Source organism: Vespa mandarinia, chromosome 3 (genome assembly GCF_050613455.1).
Source record: "Vespa mandarinia isolate Hongniang chromosome 3, ASM5061345v1, whole genome shotgun sequence".
In the NCBI taxonomy this organism is placed as follows: Eukaryota; Metazoa; Arthropoda; class Insecta; order Hymenoptera; family Vespidae; genus Vespa; species Vespa mandarinia.
In genome coordinates, this window is record NC_140812.1 from 355,152 (window position 1) to 373,413 (window position 18,262).

The 18,262-nt window shown below is 30.4% G+C and overlaps 1 protein-coding gene across 1 annotated transcript in view; it reads left to right on the forward strand.

Annotated features, from left to right (window-relative positions):
• Positions 1–5,768, forward strand: part of LOC118446877 (uncharacterized) — a 30,277-nt gene extending 24,509 nt beyond the window's left edge. The window contains exon 4 of the mRNA XM_035878027.2: positions 5,587–5,768. Coding sequence (XP_035733920.1) covers positions 5,587–5,768 — 182 coding nt within the window. The remainder of the gene's footprint in view (positions 1–5,586) is intronic.
• Positions 5,769–18,262: the final 12,494 nt, after the last annotated feature.

Consider the following 18,262-nt stretch of genomic DNA (forward strand, 5'->3'; position numbering starts at 1 on the left):
TGTATAGTACATTGGGAAGTTTCCAGATCAGTAACTCAGGAATTCTAGGTTCGAGACTAAAATATGATTTACCGATGGTTTTTTTTTTATTGTATCGATGTAAAAAAAAATAATGAACTAATTTATTCTTTTTTTCCTTATTTGATAATTTAGTAAGATGTTACTAAATCCAATCTTTTATATTTATTTTCCTCCACTGATGAATTTCGCGGTGATCTGTGTTACATAGGACAACAGCAGTATAATTTTGTTCGATGACAAATGCATATAAAATATATACATTTGTCGATTATTTCTTAACATTAATAGTTAGTGAACATATATATATCATATATTATTTTTGATAAATTTCAAAACATGAGTTCGTTTTCACATTATCTACGAAATTTTTCTTCCAGCGCTATTTTGTTATGTTTTCCTCTGTAAGAATTCACTTCATATTATTACTATTACAACTACTATTACTATAATAATAATATTTAATGTAATAATATAATAACAAAAACAATAATAAGAAGAAGAAACAGAAGAATATACTTATATTGTATACATCATGGCACATATGATGACGGTAATTTATGATAACAAAAGAAGAAAAAATGTATCATTTTACGTGGTGGTTTGATACGTGAATTCTCAAAAAATCATGTCCTTGATAATTTCAATACATGATTGCCTATCTAATATAAAGGACATATGAAAAAAGTATAAAACGTCTCTTTTGTTTTCGTCCATTATAGTTTCTTTTTGCTTATTACCTTATGATCATAATGCATTTATTTCGACACTGTTTCTTACTCATAATCAGTCGAAATTAATTGTTTTTACTATTATAATATAAAATGTATTAAATAATATCTAGACGTATATAAATAATATTTACGTACACTTTTTTTATTATTCTATTCTATTCTATTCTATTCTATTCTATTCTATTCTATTCTATTCTATTCTATTCTATTCTATTCTATTATTATTATTATTATTATTATTATTATTATTATTATTATTATTATTATTATTATTATTATTATTATTATTATTATCATCAGTATTAGTAATAGTAGCATATTATTATTAGTAGTAATAATCGAAGTCGTATAGAATGGATTAGTCCTACAGGGACAACCAAAGTAAGAAAAAAAATGCTGAGAATTCTACTTCATAAATAGTATGGAAATGAACTCGTGTTTTGATATATGTTTCGATTATATTTATTATTTTTTATACATTTATCGTAAAATAAATGCATACCGACGTCATATCTAACACGAATCATTGTGTGACGCATGCTACCATCAAAGAAAGATATATTTATGAGAGATTAAAAGTGTGAGTGCACAGTATAGTAATACTACTTATTCTACGAAACTAATTGTTATGTATGCATAGGAGGGGAATATCAACAAGCTTATATACTGATATGATAGACGTATGATGGGGACAGCGTTTCCCGCTTGTATTAGTTACACATGCTTTGAACAAAATGTAGTGAATATGATTACATTTAAGATGCTTTGTCATCATCGCCATTTGCAATTGTTATTTGCAATTAACCCATTTGCATCAAAGCGCGAATATATCCGCGAGCTGCTACTGTCTTTTATCATCGAGCACGTCTATATTTGCAAGCCCGCGATTGCTTTTCATTATCAATTACCGAATATTCTTCAGATGCCACAGATCGCGTCTGATCTCTTCAGTTCATTGTATTCTAAACAAGTTTTATTTTTGTTGTGTAAATCTTTCAAACTGTCATTATGAGTAAGTGTTTTCAATCTATATTTAAATATCATCTATCAATGATTCGATAACGCGATATACTGGCAGGCATTTTCCTATACGGATACCTACAACTCTAGCAAAAGGAAAAAGAACATCAAAGCGATGCGTTGTATGCTTATCTAAGTCTTTGCGAAGAGAAACGATTTATAAATGCTATGTTTGCGATGTACCATTATGTAATGATCACTTTAAGGAATTTCACGAAAAATAAATTTTTTATTTTATCTATAAAATAATTTTAATTTTTTCTATTTTAATAAAAAAATATAAAATTCGTTGTTTGCAATGTATCATTATGTGTTGATCACTTTAAGGAATTTTACGAAAAATAAATTTTTTATTTTATCTATAAAATAATATTAATTTTTTCAATTTTAATAAAAAAGAAATATAAAATTCGTTGTTTGCGATGTATCCACTGTTTTAAAAAATATAATTCTGTTGTCATGTACTGCACTTACGATCGACTACGCGCGGTGATACGGGCCGATCATCAATTGAATATTGCTGATTTTTGAATACGGTACATTAAGTAGACGCATGATGCAAATGGGTTAAAACGTGCTACGTTTATAATATTGAGGTGAAATTATTTTATAACCTTTTTTTATGGTTAAAAACGTGAAGAAGAATGAATGTTATGATGAGAATTTAGAGATGAGTGATAGTGAAGATATATTTATATTGAAGTATCAAAAGATTATTTAAGTATATTAATATCCAAAAAAAAAAATGTTGATTATGTTTCTGATACTTCAAGTAATGATAGCGAAATTATACCATATGAGTATAATACTGGCAAATATACAAGCATACTGGTCAGTTAGGGACAAAAGTAAAGGATCCCTTTTTTTAGTAAAATATTTACAAAGGAAAGATTGAACCAGATATTTTGGATATTATATTTGAAAAGACCTGATCCTGCAAGAAATGATATTAGAACTTGTATTCAACGAGCAAATAATTTTTTGAAATATGTAAATTTAAAATTTTCCAGACATTTTGACCTTGAGAAAATATGTGCGTTGATGAATCTATAGTAAAAATTTACAAGAAAAATAAGTTTTATTACATACAATCCCAATAAATCTACCAAGTAGGGTATTCGAATACGTTAGTAGGGTATTCGAAAACGTTTTATGGAAGTATCACATCCGAACATTTTTCAAGACCAGATTTAATATTCATCACCAAAATTGTTCTGCGTCTTATTAACAATTATTAGATTATGTACCTACCGTAAAAGGATAAGTATTACACCTATTCTTAACTAAAGTGTATTCTTAACTGAAGAATTAACGCTAGAACAATCGACGATTGACGTATATCTACTTCCACTGGAAGGGTCAAAATGACTTGTTTTTTAAATTTTATGAACGAAAATTGAATATAAATTGAATAATAATAGTAAGATAATAACATTAATAATTTTAGAAATAATTAAATATAAAATTCAAAGATATTTTTTACAAGTTACAATTATTTTAGCAGAGCATGTACCACAGACTCGTTTATTACATCTACCACAAATATTCTTCATTTTATTATTAGTATAATATGCTATTTGACACTGTTTAGATTTCATCGAAATACGTATGTCGTTTTGTGATATTTCTTCTATATATATATATGAAGATATTTCTTCTATTTCTAATCGAAGATCGTCCTGTTAGATCTTTGTAATCATCTGTAAGTTCTTTGGTTAATTGAAATAAGATGTCTTTTCTTGAAATATTTTCTCCTATTGTTTCTTTGTATAATATCTAGGCATTTATACCGGCAATTTAATATTTTCTGGCCATTTGATTTGTCATATCTACGTATATGATAACAAATTTGATGTTATAAAATGTCACAATTTCAGGCAAACATTTACCATCTTTTTTAATTTTAAAAGATTTATGTACCGAATTCAATGACAATACTTTTTTATTTGATTTACTCTTGTATATAGTAAGAGAGCAATTTTATGTTTTATAAAGAATTGTCGAAAAGCGAGGTATATTATACTTTTTTGATTTTTCAAATTTAGGTAATTCTTTCCTATTTTGTTTAATGGTTCCAATTAAAGAAGTTCTTTTAGTTGTCAGTTTTTGTTTCAAATGACAAACTTGTAAAGAAATTACCTATTGTCACTGTTTTCCTGCAACCAATATGTGATTCCATAAGTTTTAGGACGATAAATTCACCCAAAGATACTGATAATCTTATTTCATCTTTTCCTAAGTAGGGAAATGCATTTACAACATATTTACTTTTTACATTCGACGCCAATTAGAATTTTATACCAAACTTATTTGGCTTGTTTGGCATATACTGCGTAAATCGATATCTAGCTTTGATCGAAAATAATTATTCATCAATTGTAATGGCAGTTCCTGGTTTATAATACATTTGGCTATTTTCAGCAAATTTATTCCATACTTCTGAAAGTAATGTAAATTTATCTATTTGCAATCGTTAGCTTCTTTCAGTTTTCTTCAGAATTTCGGCGAATTTATTTCTGCTCATTGTTTTGGAGAAAAATTCAGATCCTTATCTTTTGGATCATAAATATGAAAGTCTTAGGTCCTTTGCTTTGTATGCCCCACTGGCATATAAAATTGCTATAAATTCATTCAACTCTGATAACAATAGAATCCAGTCGTTATATAAAATCTGACGGGTTTCTACTTTGGTGCAAGTTTTTATATGTCTCATAACTGCAAAGTGCAAAGTATCAAAGAAAATGCTGTTCTCACATTATCTTTCATGATATGTCGTTTTGCATATGCCGTTGGTGTTGACACTTTTTTTGAAAATGTGCAAAAGAAAAAAAAATCACACGTTTATCTACGTTCCGTGGGTGTTTCAAATGACTCATTTTGATATATATATAGGTATACTATATAAAATTTTACAATAAAAGGGCAAGAAAAAAGAAAACTGTTTTACAGAATTAATTATTTACATATTTTAGAAAAAATCATACAAAATGTATTGAAAATGAGTAATGATAATAAATAAGAAATGACAAACAAGTCATTTTTACTTTCCTTGGTTGTTTTAGCATTAAGAAAAATGAAGTGTCACTTGACTATAAGAACAAACATAAAAGGTATTCCAAGAACTCTGAAGAAACCAAAATTTCATAAAAAAAGGACTGTCGCATAAAAAAAATAGAAATACAATGTTCTCAGCTTGGAGGCATAAGAAAATAGTTTAATTATTGAGCAACTGACATAATGCAGGAATGATGACCAATTAAAGATTTATACGAAGAAGTACAAGAAGAAGTAATCGAAAAGCCAAATGTAGTTGGATACACAAAGTCGATTGATTTTGGTGGGTGGTGTTGAACGGCTGATCAATATGCTTCCAGTTATTGCTTTTCGAGGAAAACACTAAAGTGGTGGAATTTTTTGGTGCTGAATTTGATGAATTTAAAATGTATATTTTTTTTACTAGAGGAAAATGCATATTTATATAATAAATAAAATCAAATACGTACATTTACAAGTACGTGTAATTTTTTCCACTCAAAATAAGACTACTTTTTCTCAGACGTTTCTATGCAAAAATGTGTTGGAGTTGCTAGTAGGCAGTAATAGAGAAACGCGCAGATAACAAGAGGATGTGTGTGTGTGTGTGTGTGTGTGTGTGTGTAATAAATATTATTCTAATTGTTCCCTCAATCTAATTTAAATCTCTTAAGAATTTTAAGTTAAGTAAGATGACAAAGAAAAATGGCCGCCTTCTAATTTCAATTCATATTGAAAATTTTTATTAAAGATCATTTATTTGAATTTCACGATTTTTCAGGTGTCGATCCTAGGCTACTGTTGGGTGGCACTGGAATCGGAGGTGATCGTAACACGTGGGAGGGTCGTTATCATGTAAAGGAACATCGCCGTGCTGGAAAAGCAACCTTCCAGGGTCAAGTTTACAACTTTTTGGAACGTCCCACCGGCTGGAAGTGCTTCCTGTATCACTTCTCTGTGTAAGTACTATACCTAATATCTTTAATAATTCTCCTATGTACCCGTCTTTCATGGAAAATTTATCACAATGCTGGCCATATAAGTCGCCATTATTATTAATACACATTTTACGAGAACGCCTGATGCTAAAGGAAAAAGCAAAAAAATATGAAGAAAGTGTAACATGATTGTTCTGAGACATGACATATATATTGGGTGAATCATTTAAAACCGAAAATATAAATATCTTGATTTCTTTTGATGATAGACGAAGATTCTTTTTTTCTTTTTTTTTTTTTGGGAGGAAAAAATATGCTCGATTCAAAAGTGGCTGATACAATGAGAAGGGAGGGTTTAAAGAATTAAATCCGAAGATCATATTTTTCGAAATACAAGAAATATCATCGATGTTATTATTTACGAAGGAACTTGATATTTCTTTCCTTATAGAAAATTGTTAAAGTATTTTTTCAAGGCAAATTCAAAACGTTCTATATTTGTTCTATTGCGATTATTGCATGTTAATGTATCTATTGTATTTCAAAGTTTAATCGATGCAACAGATACTATTTACAGGAATTTGTTGTTATCATAAACAATAACCAAGATACTCATATTAAGTTTGAACATTATCACCCGATATAATTATGAATGACATTATCTAAAGTGATATGTCATGTTACGAGTTAAAAAAAAAAATATTATTCGATTATTCGAATGAGAGTTATTTTTTCTTAATAACTTTATTTTTGCGACGTCTTCGCCGATTGGTTTCTTTGCGTAACAATAAATGCGGCCGATGTATTTGGTCGATATAATCGTTGGAAATTGAGATTTCTATAAATACAATCTAAGCCTCGACTCCAATCTACGGAAAAGGAATTTCGTCGTATCTTATGAATTATTGCGACGACTACGAAGGTCTGCTGCTGCTGCCTCGGGAAACTGCCTTCGCTCGTGTTTAATGCAACGTTGCTTCATCATCTTCTTCAATTATCGATTAACGTGAGGAATCATTTATCCGCGATACGTGGCGATCACGATTTTCGATAGTATCATGTTAGAATCATACATTGTAATTTCCATCGAACTCATCTCTCTCAAAATTCCATTTTATAATAAAGTTTTTTTTTTTCTATCTTTCAACATCGTCTCATCGATCATCAATTTATTACTGTCACTTGTTATACATATACACGCGCATAAACACACACACACACACACACACACACACACACACATGTATATGTATATACATTCGACAGTAATAAAATCGATGGTAATGTTTGAAAATGTATTCGTTCATTATCGTTGAATTTACTTGATCTTTGAGTAGTAATTTAAATCTCTTTAGAGAAATTAAATTGTTTTTACAAGACAACGAGTGTGTTTTCGTTTGGCGCGTAAATATTTATATATGCGTATCTTCGTATTAGTTATATTCTTAAATTACGTTCATCCGTCCTTTGATATTTTAAAAACGTCATGCGAAATATCTAGAATTGTCTTTCTCTTGCTTCTTATCAGAGTCAATTTAACTTTCCAATTTAACTTTGTCCCGTTTTATCGCGTTCTTTAGAGACAATAGTTGATAGATTATATGAATAACCAACCAAGTGGGTACAGGGAAATACAGAATTCTTGTTCTTTACCGAAAGGATATATTTTGTAATAAAGTTAAAGTACCTTAGAGTTTAAACGAACATATGTACAAAGCGAAAAGTTGAAGTATACTTTTCGAATCGATTATATCATGTATACACGTGGGTGTCCGCGTGTTATGTCGTAGAACCTCATTGTCGCGAAGTGCTTTTTCCGACTACGTGACTGAAATTTCTACGGATAGATGGCAGTCTATATACAGGTAACTACCAGTTGGTCTGATCAATATCCAACTTGTACCACTTATCGAGCGTACGTACAGGAATCTGCTATTATTGAATGCATGTGTGACCCGATTAAAGCCGCGCATTTTAAAGGAATCATCAATTTAATCTTTTCGATCTAACTATGTATCTGTATAGATTAAATTTATCAAAATTTGTTAAAACGAAATGAAATAAAATAATAATAATAAAAGAAAAATAAAAAAAAAAAAGAGGAAAATAAATAAGTCTAACAAGTATCAGGTCAATTGAATTAAAAAATTTACATTAAATGTTGTGTGTACATTTTTTTCGAAGTTATTGAAATATATTATTCGAAGGATGATTGGTTTTATTTTAAATAAATATAGAATGAAATGATGGTTCGGCGAGAAGTGGGGAGGGGGAGGCGGACACTTAACCCGAAGGCAAAAGCCGACATTATGGAAACGTTCATTCGTCGGCTGGGTCGCAAATAAATTTAACATTACTAGCGCTCATAACCTTCCGCGGTTAGTTTTATGTAGATATATATACATACATATATATATATATATGTATATATATATGTATATATGTACATATATATATATGTATACATACATATGTATGTATATATGCATGTATGTATAATGTACACAGGTATATTGTATATGGGTCATGAGCAAAAAGAATTTACTGTTTTATTCATATCGAGGGGCGCATATTGGTTCGTGTTCGGTATGGATATTTTAACCGCAACACGTGCCGTTCCTTTTCGGACCAAATCGACGTTATCCATCTAGGCTCTCATCTTCATTACTTGTATTATTGTTTCTCAGTAGCGTCTGGCATAGAGTTATGTTGTTGTTTTCAAACCAACAGTGGTTTACTCTCGAAAGATTGAAGTAGAATAAGAAGAAGAAAGAAAATGATGAATATCGAAACACGTATTCTTTCTCTCTCTTTTTTTTTCTCTTTATTTTTCTCTCTCTCTCTCTCTCTCTCTCTCTCTCTCTTTCTCTCTCTATCTCTCTATCTATCTATCTCTTTCTCCTTTTTTCTACTATTTTTTCTATCTCAATGAAATTACATACTCGATCCTAAGTACTATGTAATTCTCGTAACACAAAGTTCAATTCTTAGAAAGATGCATGTTATATACAGGAGTTATATATAATTAGTTATATATAATATATGCAGGAGAAGAATGATTTTACGAATTTCTCGAAGCAACGTATAGGGTCCGGGTCACCCTTTCCCCCTCATCCTTCTTTTTAATGTAAAATTTCGAGGAAACCCTTTGATTATCCGCCGATCAAACTGTTTCTCACGCGAAGCGTTTGCCCGCGGAACTCTGCTTCCGGTTGGGAGAATTCCTATAGCCTACTTTGTTGATACACATACACATGTACATAGACACGCGCGTACGCTCGCGAGCGTGCGCGTTGATATGTATCAACACGTAACTTAACACACGTGAAAAATATGTATGCACGTAACACGTGCCCGTATATGTTTTCTTCATTTGTAAGGGCACGGCATGATCTAATTTAAATAATTTGAATAACTTTGCACGCCATCCAACAGCCCTGATAGAACAACTCTCAACTTCTTTGACAACTAGATAAGGATCGGAACGAAAGTTGGCGGAGATGATGAGTTACTATCAACGATCACATGTTTTTAAAGTTCAAGGAGAGAGAGAGAGAAAGAGAGAGAGAGAGAGAGAGAGAGAGAGAGAGAGAGAGAGAGAGAAAGAAAATATACGAAAACAATGAAAAGAAAGAGAGCATTGATTGAAACGTTTTATATAAAGAAAAAATATACAATAAATATAAACAAACATTGTATATAACAATAATAATAAACAATAGTAAATAATAATGTTATCATTGAAAAGTATAGAAATAATGAACGTTTTAGAAAGATGTAAAAAAGTCAACGATGGATAGAATGAGAAAAAGTATATGTATGGAAGTATGGATGGATGCATGGATGGATGGTTGGATGAATGGATGGTTAGTTGGATGGTTGGATAGAGTAGGCACTTTGCAACGACTGATATCGATTTTCTCACTTTTTTAATGCCACATATGAATATGAACTGTACTTCAGTGTTTCTTCCTTTGCCTTCCTTACTCCGTGCACATAATTTTTTTTCTTTTTCTTCTATTTTTTTTTTCTTTTTTTTTTTTTTTTCTTTTTCTTTATATATGTATTGTACTCTATCTAGGCTCTGTAACCTACTTCTTTTTAAAGCGACGCGCAGGGCTAAAGAGCGAAAGAAAAAGAAAGAGAGAGAGAGAGAGGGAGAGAGAGAGAACCCTAGCGTAAAACTGCTATGTTGTCCCTTGAATAAGTCGCGAGAATTTATTCAGTGGAAAAAGAAAGTCAGAGACAGAAAGAGAGAGAGAGAGAGAGAGAGAGAGAGAGAGAAAGAGAGAGAGGAGGAGAGCCGATAGTTGTGCTTTTCCTCACGTCAAACCTCATTTAGTTCGACGACCGACGATTCGCTATAAATGAATTTCGTTTTATATTACGGAAAATGCTTTCGCTCTCTTATCCATAGTTTGCTTTTCTTTCTTTTTTTTCTGCTCCATCTTGCATTAGTATACATGACGAGAGAGAGAGAGAGAGGGAGAGAGAGAGAGAGAAAGATTCAGAAAAATATAAGCTTTGAAAAACGTTTTCACCTGAGTCAGAGCATATATATTTGTAAGTGTCCATATAATGTATTATAGTGTAATGTTTGTCCATGTGCTAATCTCTTCTTGTGCGAGTGTTTGTCGAAGAAGAACTGAAAACTGCCAGCAGGCAAATTCCCTTTCTTCTTTCTTTTTTTATCCTCTTTTTTCTTTTTTCTTTTTTTTTTCTTTTTTTTTTTTCCTTTTATTTATTCCCTCATACGTTCCAAATTCAAATGCAAATAAACGCGTAATTCATATAATTAACTCGCGAGAAACAGATTTAATTAAGTAATTAATCCACAACACTTTGAATTCTACTTACTTTTCCCCGTCTTTCTTTCCCTCTTCTTCCATCCTTTCTTTTCTCATCCCCTTATTTCTATTTTCTCTTGTCGTTTTTATGTATATTTCCACCCCGATACCGATGGAATAATGAAATAATAAAATCGTAACTCGGATCCTTTTATTTTTATTTTATTTTTCTTTTTTTTTTTTTTTCGTTTTTTTTTTTCGGAAAAAGAAAAAAAGAAAAAAGAAAGAAAGGGAAAGAAAATAAAAGAGAAAAAGAAAGAAAAAAGAAGGAAAAATCGGAAAGGAGGTCGAATCAAAGCCGTACCAGTGAGAGCTTCGTTGGGAGTTGTTTAGCGTAGATCGGTACTCGTCTCCTCCGTCTTTTTGTATCGGGCCAGAGGTCGGCGTTCATTGTACCAGCGAGTAGTTTATATCGTACCTTAATTACTCGTCATGTCGATCATTGCGCAATTAAACGTGCGCGGCTTACGTATCCAAGCAAAAACCGCAATGCAGAGTTTGCTCCGGATACGTGAAAAACAATTGGGCAATTTAGAATTTGGCGAAAAATTAGTTCGTATTAGGTTACGATTTGAAATATATACCTGTGTGTGTGGGTGTGTGTGTGTCTGTGTGTATATGTATATGTTTGTGTGATCTAATTGATGCGATTTCAAAGTTTCAACGTTTATATAAAATCACATTGTTGTGGATCTCTATTATTTAATTATTTTATTATTTAATTATCTTATCTATTATTTAATTGTTCATATATCTGAATCATTGATTCTTATATTTCAATCTTATAATTTTAATCTTGTAATATCAATTTTATTCAATTAATATTGTAATATTAATTATTATATCTATAGATAGATGTCTTGTAATGAACTTTTCATTCTTCTTCATTCCTTTCTTTAATTAAATTTGCTTGTTTACAAGGATGTAGGGAGCGTGCTTTACGTTATACTCCGATAGTGATCAATCGAAAACGATGCGGTCCGTTTCTTCTTGATTCTAGATAGATATGAATTTGATGAGATAACGCTCCGGTCCAATTTTGCAAGGTAAACTGAAATATGGAATTGATTTCTTTTATTTATTTTTTTTCTTTTTTCCTTTTTTCTTTCTTTCTCCTTTTTTTTTTTATAGGCTTTACTTCAACCCGCCCGCGCGCGTTATAGAGAGAGTGAGAGAAAGAAAGAGAGAGAGAAAGAGAGAGAGAGAGAGAGGGAAAGAGAGGGAGAGAGAGAGAGATACGAGCAGGAATGTTTAGATAATATGGAAGAATAGTTTAAAAATAGTTTACATTTATACGTGTACATCCGTAATATCGGATCTAATGTTATGTGTTACTTCGTCTATGGAAAAATACTTACATAGGTCTATGAGATATAATAAACTATATACCGGAAAGCTTCACGTTTGAGTCACATTTGTTAATTTTGTCCCTCCTCCTTTATCCCGTGCAATTTTAATTAATCTTCGAATGCCAGCAGCCAAACGATATTGCGACGGCAACGGCCATCATTAATTTTAAAGTAGATTTCTTCGTTAGATTAATAAGCGCTTAGAAATCGATAATTGTTGCTTCAACGAAAGCTTAGTTTTTAAAGGCGGATAGTTCGAAAGTTTAGTATAAACGGTGCTAACTTTTCTTCTACTTCATTTTCTTAACACTTTTCCTTTTCTTTAATATGATAATAATTAACCTTAAATGATAATCGATCGTAAAATGAAGATAAAGAGAAAGAGAAAGAGAGAGAGAGAGGGGTCGAGATTGGGGTGGGGGAAGAGAAAAATACTACCGTGATACGCAGAGATAATGTATATGCAAATGTATACTTTTGTACAATCCGACGTGTAAAAGTAAAATCGGATTAGTATGTCTGTTTAATAGCATGCAATTAAAAAAACGTTGTCAGAAAGTAAATACGATCGCAAACGTAGAACGAATAATTTAAACGTTAGGTAGTATCTATCTGTAGACTGACCATTGATCTGTTTTAAATAGATTTTTGAAAAAAGAAAACGCACCTAAAGTTACGAAAACTAAAGTTAAAGAAAAATGTATTATATATACATATAAGATATGTATGCATACAAGTTATTAAATGATCGAGTATCGATCAATAAGGAAGTACCCTAGAAAAAAAAATTGAAGTCAATTGAAAAGTAGTACGAAGTAATAAGCGAGGCGATAAAACTTCGATCGAAATGTATAAGTTGCGTTACACGCATTGCTACGAAACGTTGGCTCTCATGCAAGGAGAAAAGTGTTTATCTGTATGTGTGTGTGTGTGTGTGTATGTTGTATGTTTATATACGTGCGCGTATGTGTAGATGTGTGCGTGTAAGCACACGCGATGGCTTGGTGACCCGCCAACAGCGAGACACTTCTCATTCCACAAAAGCCGTCCATCAAGCATCAATAATGTAGAAGGGTCGTGATGTGGCCTTGCCTTGCGAGATATCGATCCACCGACTAATATCGATTCTTTCCTTTCGTGGTCGGAACGAAACGAAACGAAACGAAATGAAACGAAACGATACGATACGATACGATAAGATACGAGATGAAACGAGACAAGACGACGACACGAGTACCCCAGTAGTTGCCTCGTCAGAAACTAGGTATAGTTCAAGTTTGCTTTACCATTTTGAACTCTTTCTCTCTCTTCTTATCATATTTTCTTCTTCGATTCTCTCTCTCTCTCTCTCTCTCTCCCTTTCTCTCCCTTATTCTCTCTTTCTCTAACTTACTCTTTCATTTGACCACATTGTCCTATCCTTTTCCGCTTAGTTTCTCCTTATCTTACATTTATAAAATAGTAGTTTCTATTCGATTCGGTTGGAGAATTCGCAAATATGGGTCATCCATATTTTCATCATTACGATCTCTCTTCTCCGTTCGTACATAGTAGGACATATATACTGATTTTACTCAATGAAAATATTACATACTTTTATCACAATATACCACAGTTACCTGTGGGAATAGATCGTGTACGGACTTGTGTTCTCTCTCTCTCTCTCTCTCTCTCTCACTGTCTTTCTCTTTATCTCTCTCTCTCTCTCTCACTGTCTTTCTCTTTATCTCTCTCTCTCTCTCTCTCTCTCTCTCTCACTGTCTTTCTCTTTATCTCTCTCTCTCTCTCTCTCTCTCTCTCTCACTGTCTTTCTCTTTATCTCTCTCTCTCTCTCTCTCTCTCTCTCTCTCACTGTCTTTCTCTTTATCTCTCTCTCTCTCTCTCTCTCTCTCTCTCTCACTGTCTTTCTCTTTATCTCTCTCTCTCTCTCTCTCTCTCTCTCTCTCACTGTCTTTCTCTTTATCTCTCTCTCTCTCTCTCTCTCTCTCACTGTCTTTCTCTTTATCTCTCTCTCTCTCTCTCTCTCTCTCTCTCTCTCTCACTGTCTTTCTCTTTATCTCTCTCTCTCTCTCTCTCTCTCTCTTACTGTCTTTCTCTTTATCTCTCTCTCTCTCTCTCTCTCTCTCTCTCTCTCTCTCTCTCTCTCTCTCTCTCTCTCTCTCTCTGTATCTATCTATCTATCTATCTATCAATCTCTTTTTTTTTATAAAGTTTCTTTATTGGCTCTCAGAACATGCTCGCTATATGTCACCAAGTTAATTATGTTTTTTATTGACTGAGCTTAATCAACTACTATGGAAAGTGACTTTTTGAACTTGATAAGTATCATTATTTTAGATTTAGTTCACTTCTAGCTTAGATATATATATATATATATATATATGTATACATATATATTATGTATATATATATATAAGTACATATGTATGTACTTATATTATGTATAGAAACTCGAGTGCACATAGCATATCGTCGATGTTCGCGTTCATATCTATACTTATATCCTAAAACTTTTAATCTCATTGCTGTCTAGAAGGTTCGTAAACTTTGATACGGTGGCCTTCCAAGAGTGTACTTTTGAAAAGTTTAATCTGTTTAATTTATCTACGAGTATAGAAACCTAATGACAAAAATATCGATATGATTTTTCATCGATCGGATTTATCGTATTATGATCACTATATATATACGTAATATTATAATAATAATAATAATAACAACAATAACAACAACAACAACAGTATCAATAACAATAATAATCTCTTTATAGATTAATGACAATAATCTGTAAATATATCATGATTATAGATTATTTAATTAAACTGTAACTAGATTGTATAGATTATTATTGTTCCAGATTATCATTATTACTAACATTATCATTGTTATCATCATCGTCATTATCATCATAATTAGTATTGTTGTTGTTGTTGTTATTATTATTATTATTATTATTATTATTATTATTATTATTATTATTATTATTATTATTATTATTATTATTATTATTATTATTATTATTATTATTATTATTATTATTATTATTATTATTATTATTATTATTATTATTATTATTATACAGCATTATAAAACTATAATAGTCTTAAGCTATTTCCTATTTTAATATAGGTAATATAATTATCTATTTGACGTACTTTGATAATATACCCACATATTTTTGTTTTATTTTTGTTTTCACGGATATCCCATAATTGGATAATGGATAATTACAACGACTCGTAACGCAACTCGTTCGGTTGATCTATGTTGGTTGTCCGTCATTAAAGTAGCGCATCCGAATAGAGAAATTAACATTAATGAAGGGAATCGTTAGTAAAGCGCGAAAGCAGCCTCCCGGATGAGATTAATACATGATTACTGTGATGTCGGTATAAATGTATATTCGCACACATACGCGCTCATATACACACACACACACACACACACACAAACGCATATTGATCCTTCGATGTATTTCTACGATAACAAATTCGCTTTCAATATTAATCAAGAAATTTCCTTACGTACTCGAAAAATACGTTCGATACAATCTCTTTCACGGTGCACCTAAATTTATTAAATACCGACGTGGAAAATTTGTCGTGGAGAAAAAAAATACAATTTTTTTTTTTTATAATATTCAGTTAATAAATTCGGACTAATTGATATTAAAAATATATATAAGGGTTATCTTTAAGAAATTGAAAAGAAATAGAAAGAGTCAACAGAGATTCAACGACGTAAGCATAACTAATTAATTAATTCTTCTTTTTCTTTTCTTTATTTAAACATTTCTTGATAATATTCCGATGGTATTTGCTTAATTATTATTTTTTGTTTTCTCTTTTTTTTTTTATTTCTTTTTACATTTCTTCTTTGTCATTCTTTCTTTTTCTTTTTCTTTTGTTTCTTCTTTTTCTTTTTCTTTCTTCTTTCTTTTTTTTTTGTTTCTTATCTCATGAAATGATCATTACAAATGCATATGGAAGAGGAGCGAGATCAACGGGAGACACCTTTGTGTATAGAATTTTTTCTTCCTTACGACAAAGATGAACCGCACTTTCAAAACAATAGAATCGCGTTTGGGATTCGGGCGAGGTCAGCTTCTTACGTAGTAGAAGATGAAGTGCCATGAGGTGCAGCTAGCAAAGAGTATGCTCGAGTGCGCCTCGAGTATACAAACGGGTTGCTAATGGGCTCTCTGTACACCCTATTCCGTTCTACAACTGCAGAATCATGTCGCAGAATCAAATCTTTAGATTTATCTCGGAAGTTCGCTTATATTTGTTAAAACATCGACGATCGGTTACTATTTGTAAAATTATCATTTGAATTAGTTTTAACAAATGTAAACGGAATAATGATAACGAGGAAATAATATCTGCGAAGTTAAAACTTTTTATCGATATTTAAAGATCTTTAAAGATACGTTGTCTGAATTAAATTCGCGAAAGATCGAACGATAAATATTCCAAATTATGAAACATTTACTCTAAAAAAAAATATTAATCGGATATAACATTTAAAAATTTTTAATAATATTTCGGATTAAATTCGAAGAAAATTAAACGATAAAATATAGAAGTTATGGAATATTTATTACAAAAAAAAAGAAAAAAATATTTATGAAATGATGTTCAGAGATTTACGAAGATATTTTACGCGAATAGAATTCGAAGTAAATTAAATAATAAATAATAAATATTTGAAATATGGTACTTTTATTCTCCAAAAAATATTGAAGAAATAATATTTGAAGATTTTAAAAGGTATTTCGAGTAAAGTTTGAAAAGAATTAAACGATAAATATTTAAATTATGAAATATTTATTTCAAAAAAAAAATATTGATGAAATAATATCTAAAAATTGGTAAGGATAATTCGCTCGGATGAAATTCGAAAAAAAATGAAATGATAAATACTTAAATTATTGAATATTTATTATAAAAAGAAAAATATTGATAAAATAATGTTTAAAGATTTTCGAAGGTACTTCGAATAAAGTTTGAAGATAATTGAACGAATATTTAAATATTTAAATTATGAAACATTTTTTTTTTTTCATATAATAAAATTATATCTATATTTATCTATACATGAGAAAATGATCAAAATTATAATACAATTATATAATATATAATTATAAAGAAGTTCACGTTAAATTTTGAATGTTTTAACATATTAACATTGCGGTATTAATATTCTAATTTATTTACACTTTTTGCGATATATTGTATTTCAATCAATCAAAATCGAATCTTCCTTAATTACTTATGTTCGTCGCCGAATGTTTTTACCTTGACTAATAAATCATGAATAGATTAATAAATTTTTAAAAATGTTATTACCGTGTTATAATTAATCGTTTATAACAATGTTTTATCGATTGTTGATCATTGTTAAAAAAAAATAGAAGAGAGATATAAAATGAAGGAAGGAAACAAAAAAAAAGGGGAAAAAAATATAAATAAGAATAAAAATAAAAATTAAAGAACCGACCTCCCGATTTAGGAAATACAAAATTTCATGTTTTAGACTCAACCGTGTATATTTAATCCTGAGCTCTTTTCATAATTTACGCGCGTTATTCGGACAGATGCGCGTCGGTGCGCATATTTGAAAAGAGTTGTAGCCTTAAAAAAAATCCCCGAGATTTTCGTTAACGCGATAAAGAAAAAAAATAGAGAGAGAGAGAGAGAGAGAGAGAGAGAGAGAGAGAGAGAGAGAGTATAACTTAGTTGTTACTAAAGAGAGAAAAAAAAATGAAAAAAGAAACAGGTTTCTATCTTATTTACTACGTATTCCTACGAATGCATTAGAGAAATAATTCAAAGCTGTATGTATAATTAGAGTTAACTGTAGAGAAACTCATATTTTCTTCCTTTTTTTCTTTATTTAAAAAGAAAAAGAAAGTTAAAGTTAAATCTTGAAAATGTAATTTCGTTTTCTCTCTCTCTCTCTCTCTCTCTCTCTCTCTCTTTATTTTAAAATTTTATTTTATTTCTATTTTATTTTATTTTATTTTATTTTATTTTATTTCTATTTTATTTTATTTTATTTTATTTCTATTTTATTTTATTTTATTTTATTTTATTTTATTTATTTATTTATTTTTTATTTTATTCCTAACATTTAATGTCTCATCAATCGCTTGTGCGAGTTATTAACGATATAAGATATAAATTTTACACAGTTATACTAGTTTCTGATGTTTCAAGTAATGGCATTTTACGTTTGATTTCTCGTTTCTCCCGTTTATATCTTTTTTCCTCGATAGAAAAGACGAGAGATAAAAACTTTTACGGTGCATTTGCCCTCCACGA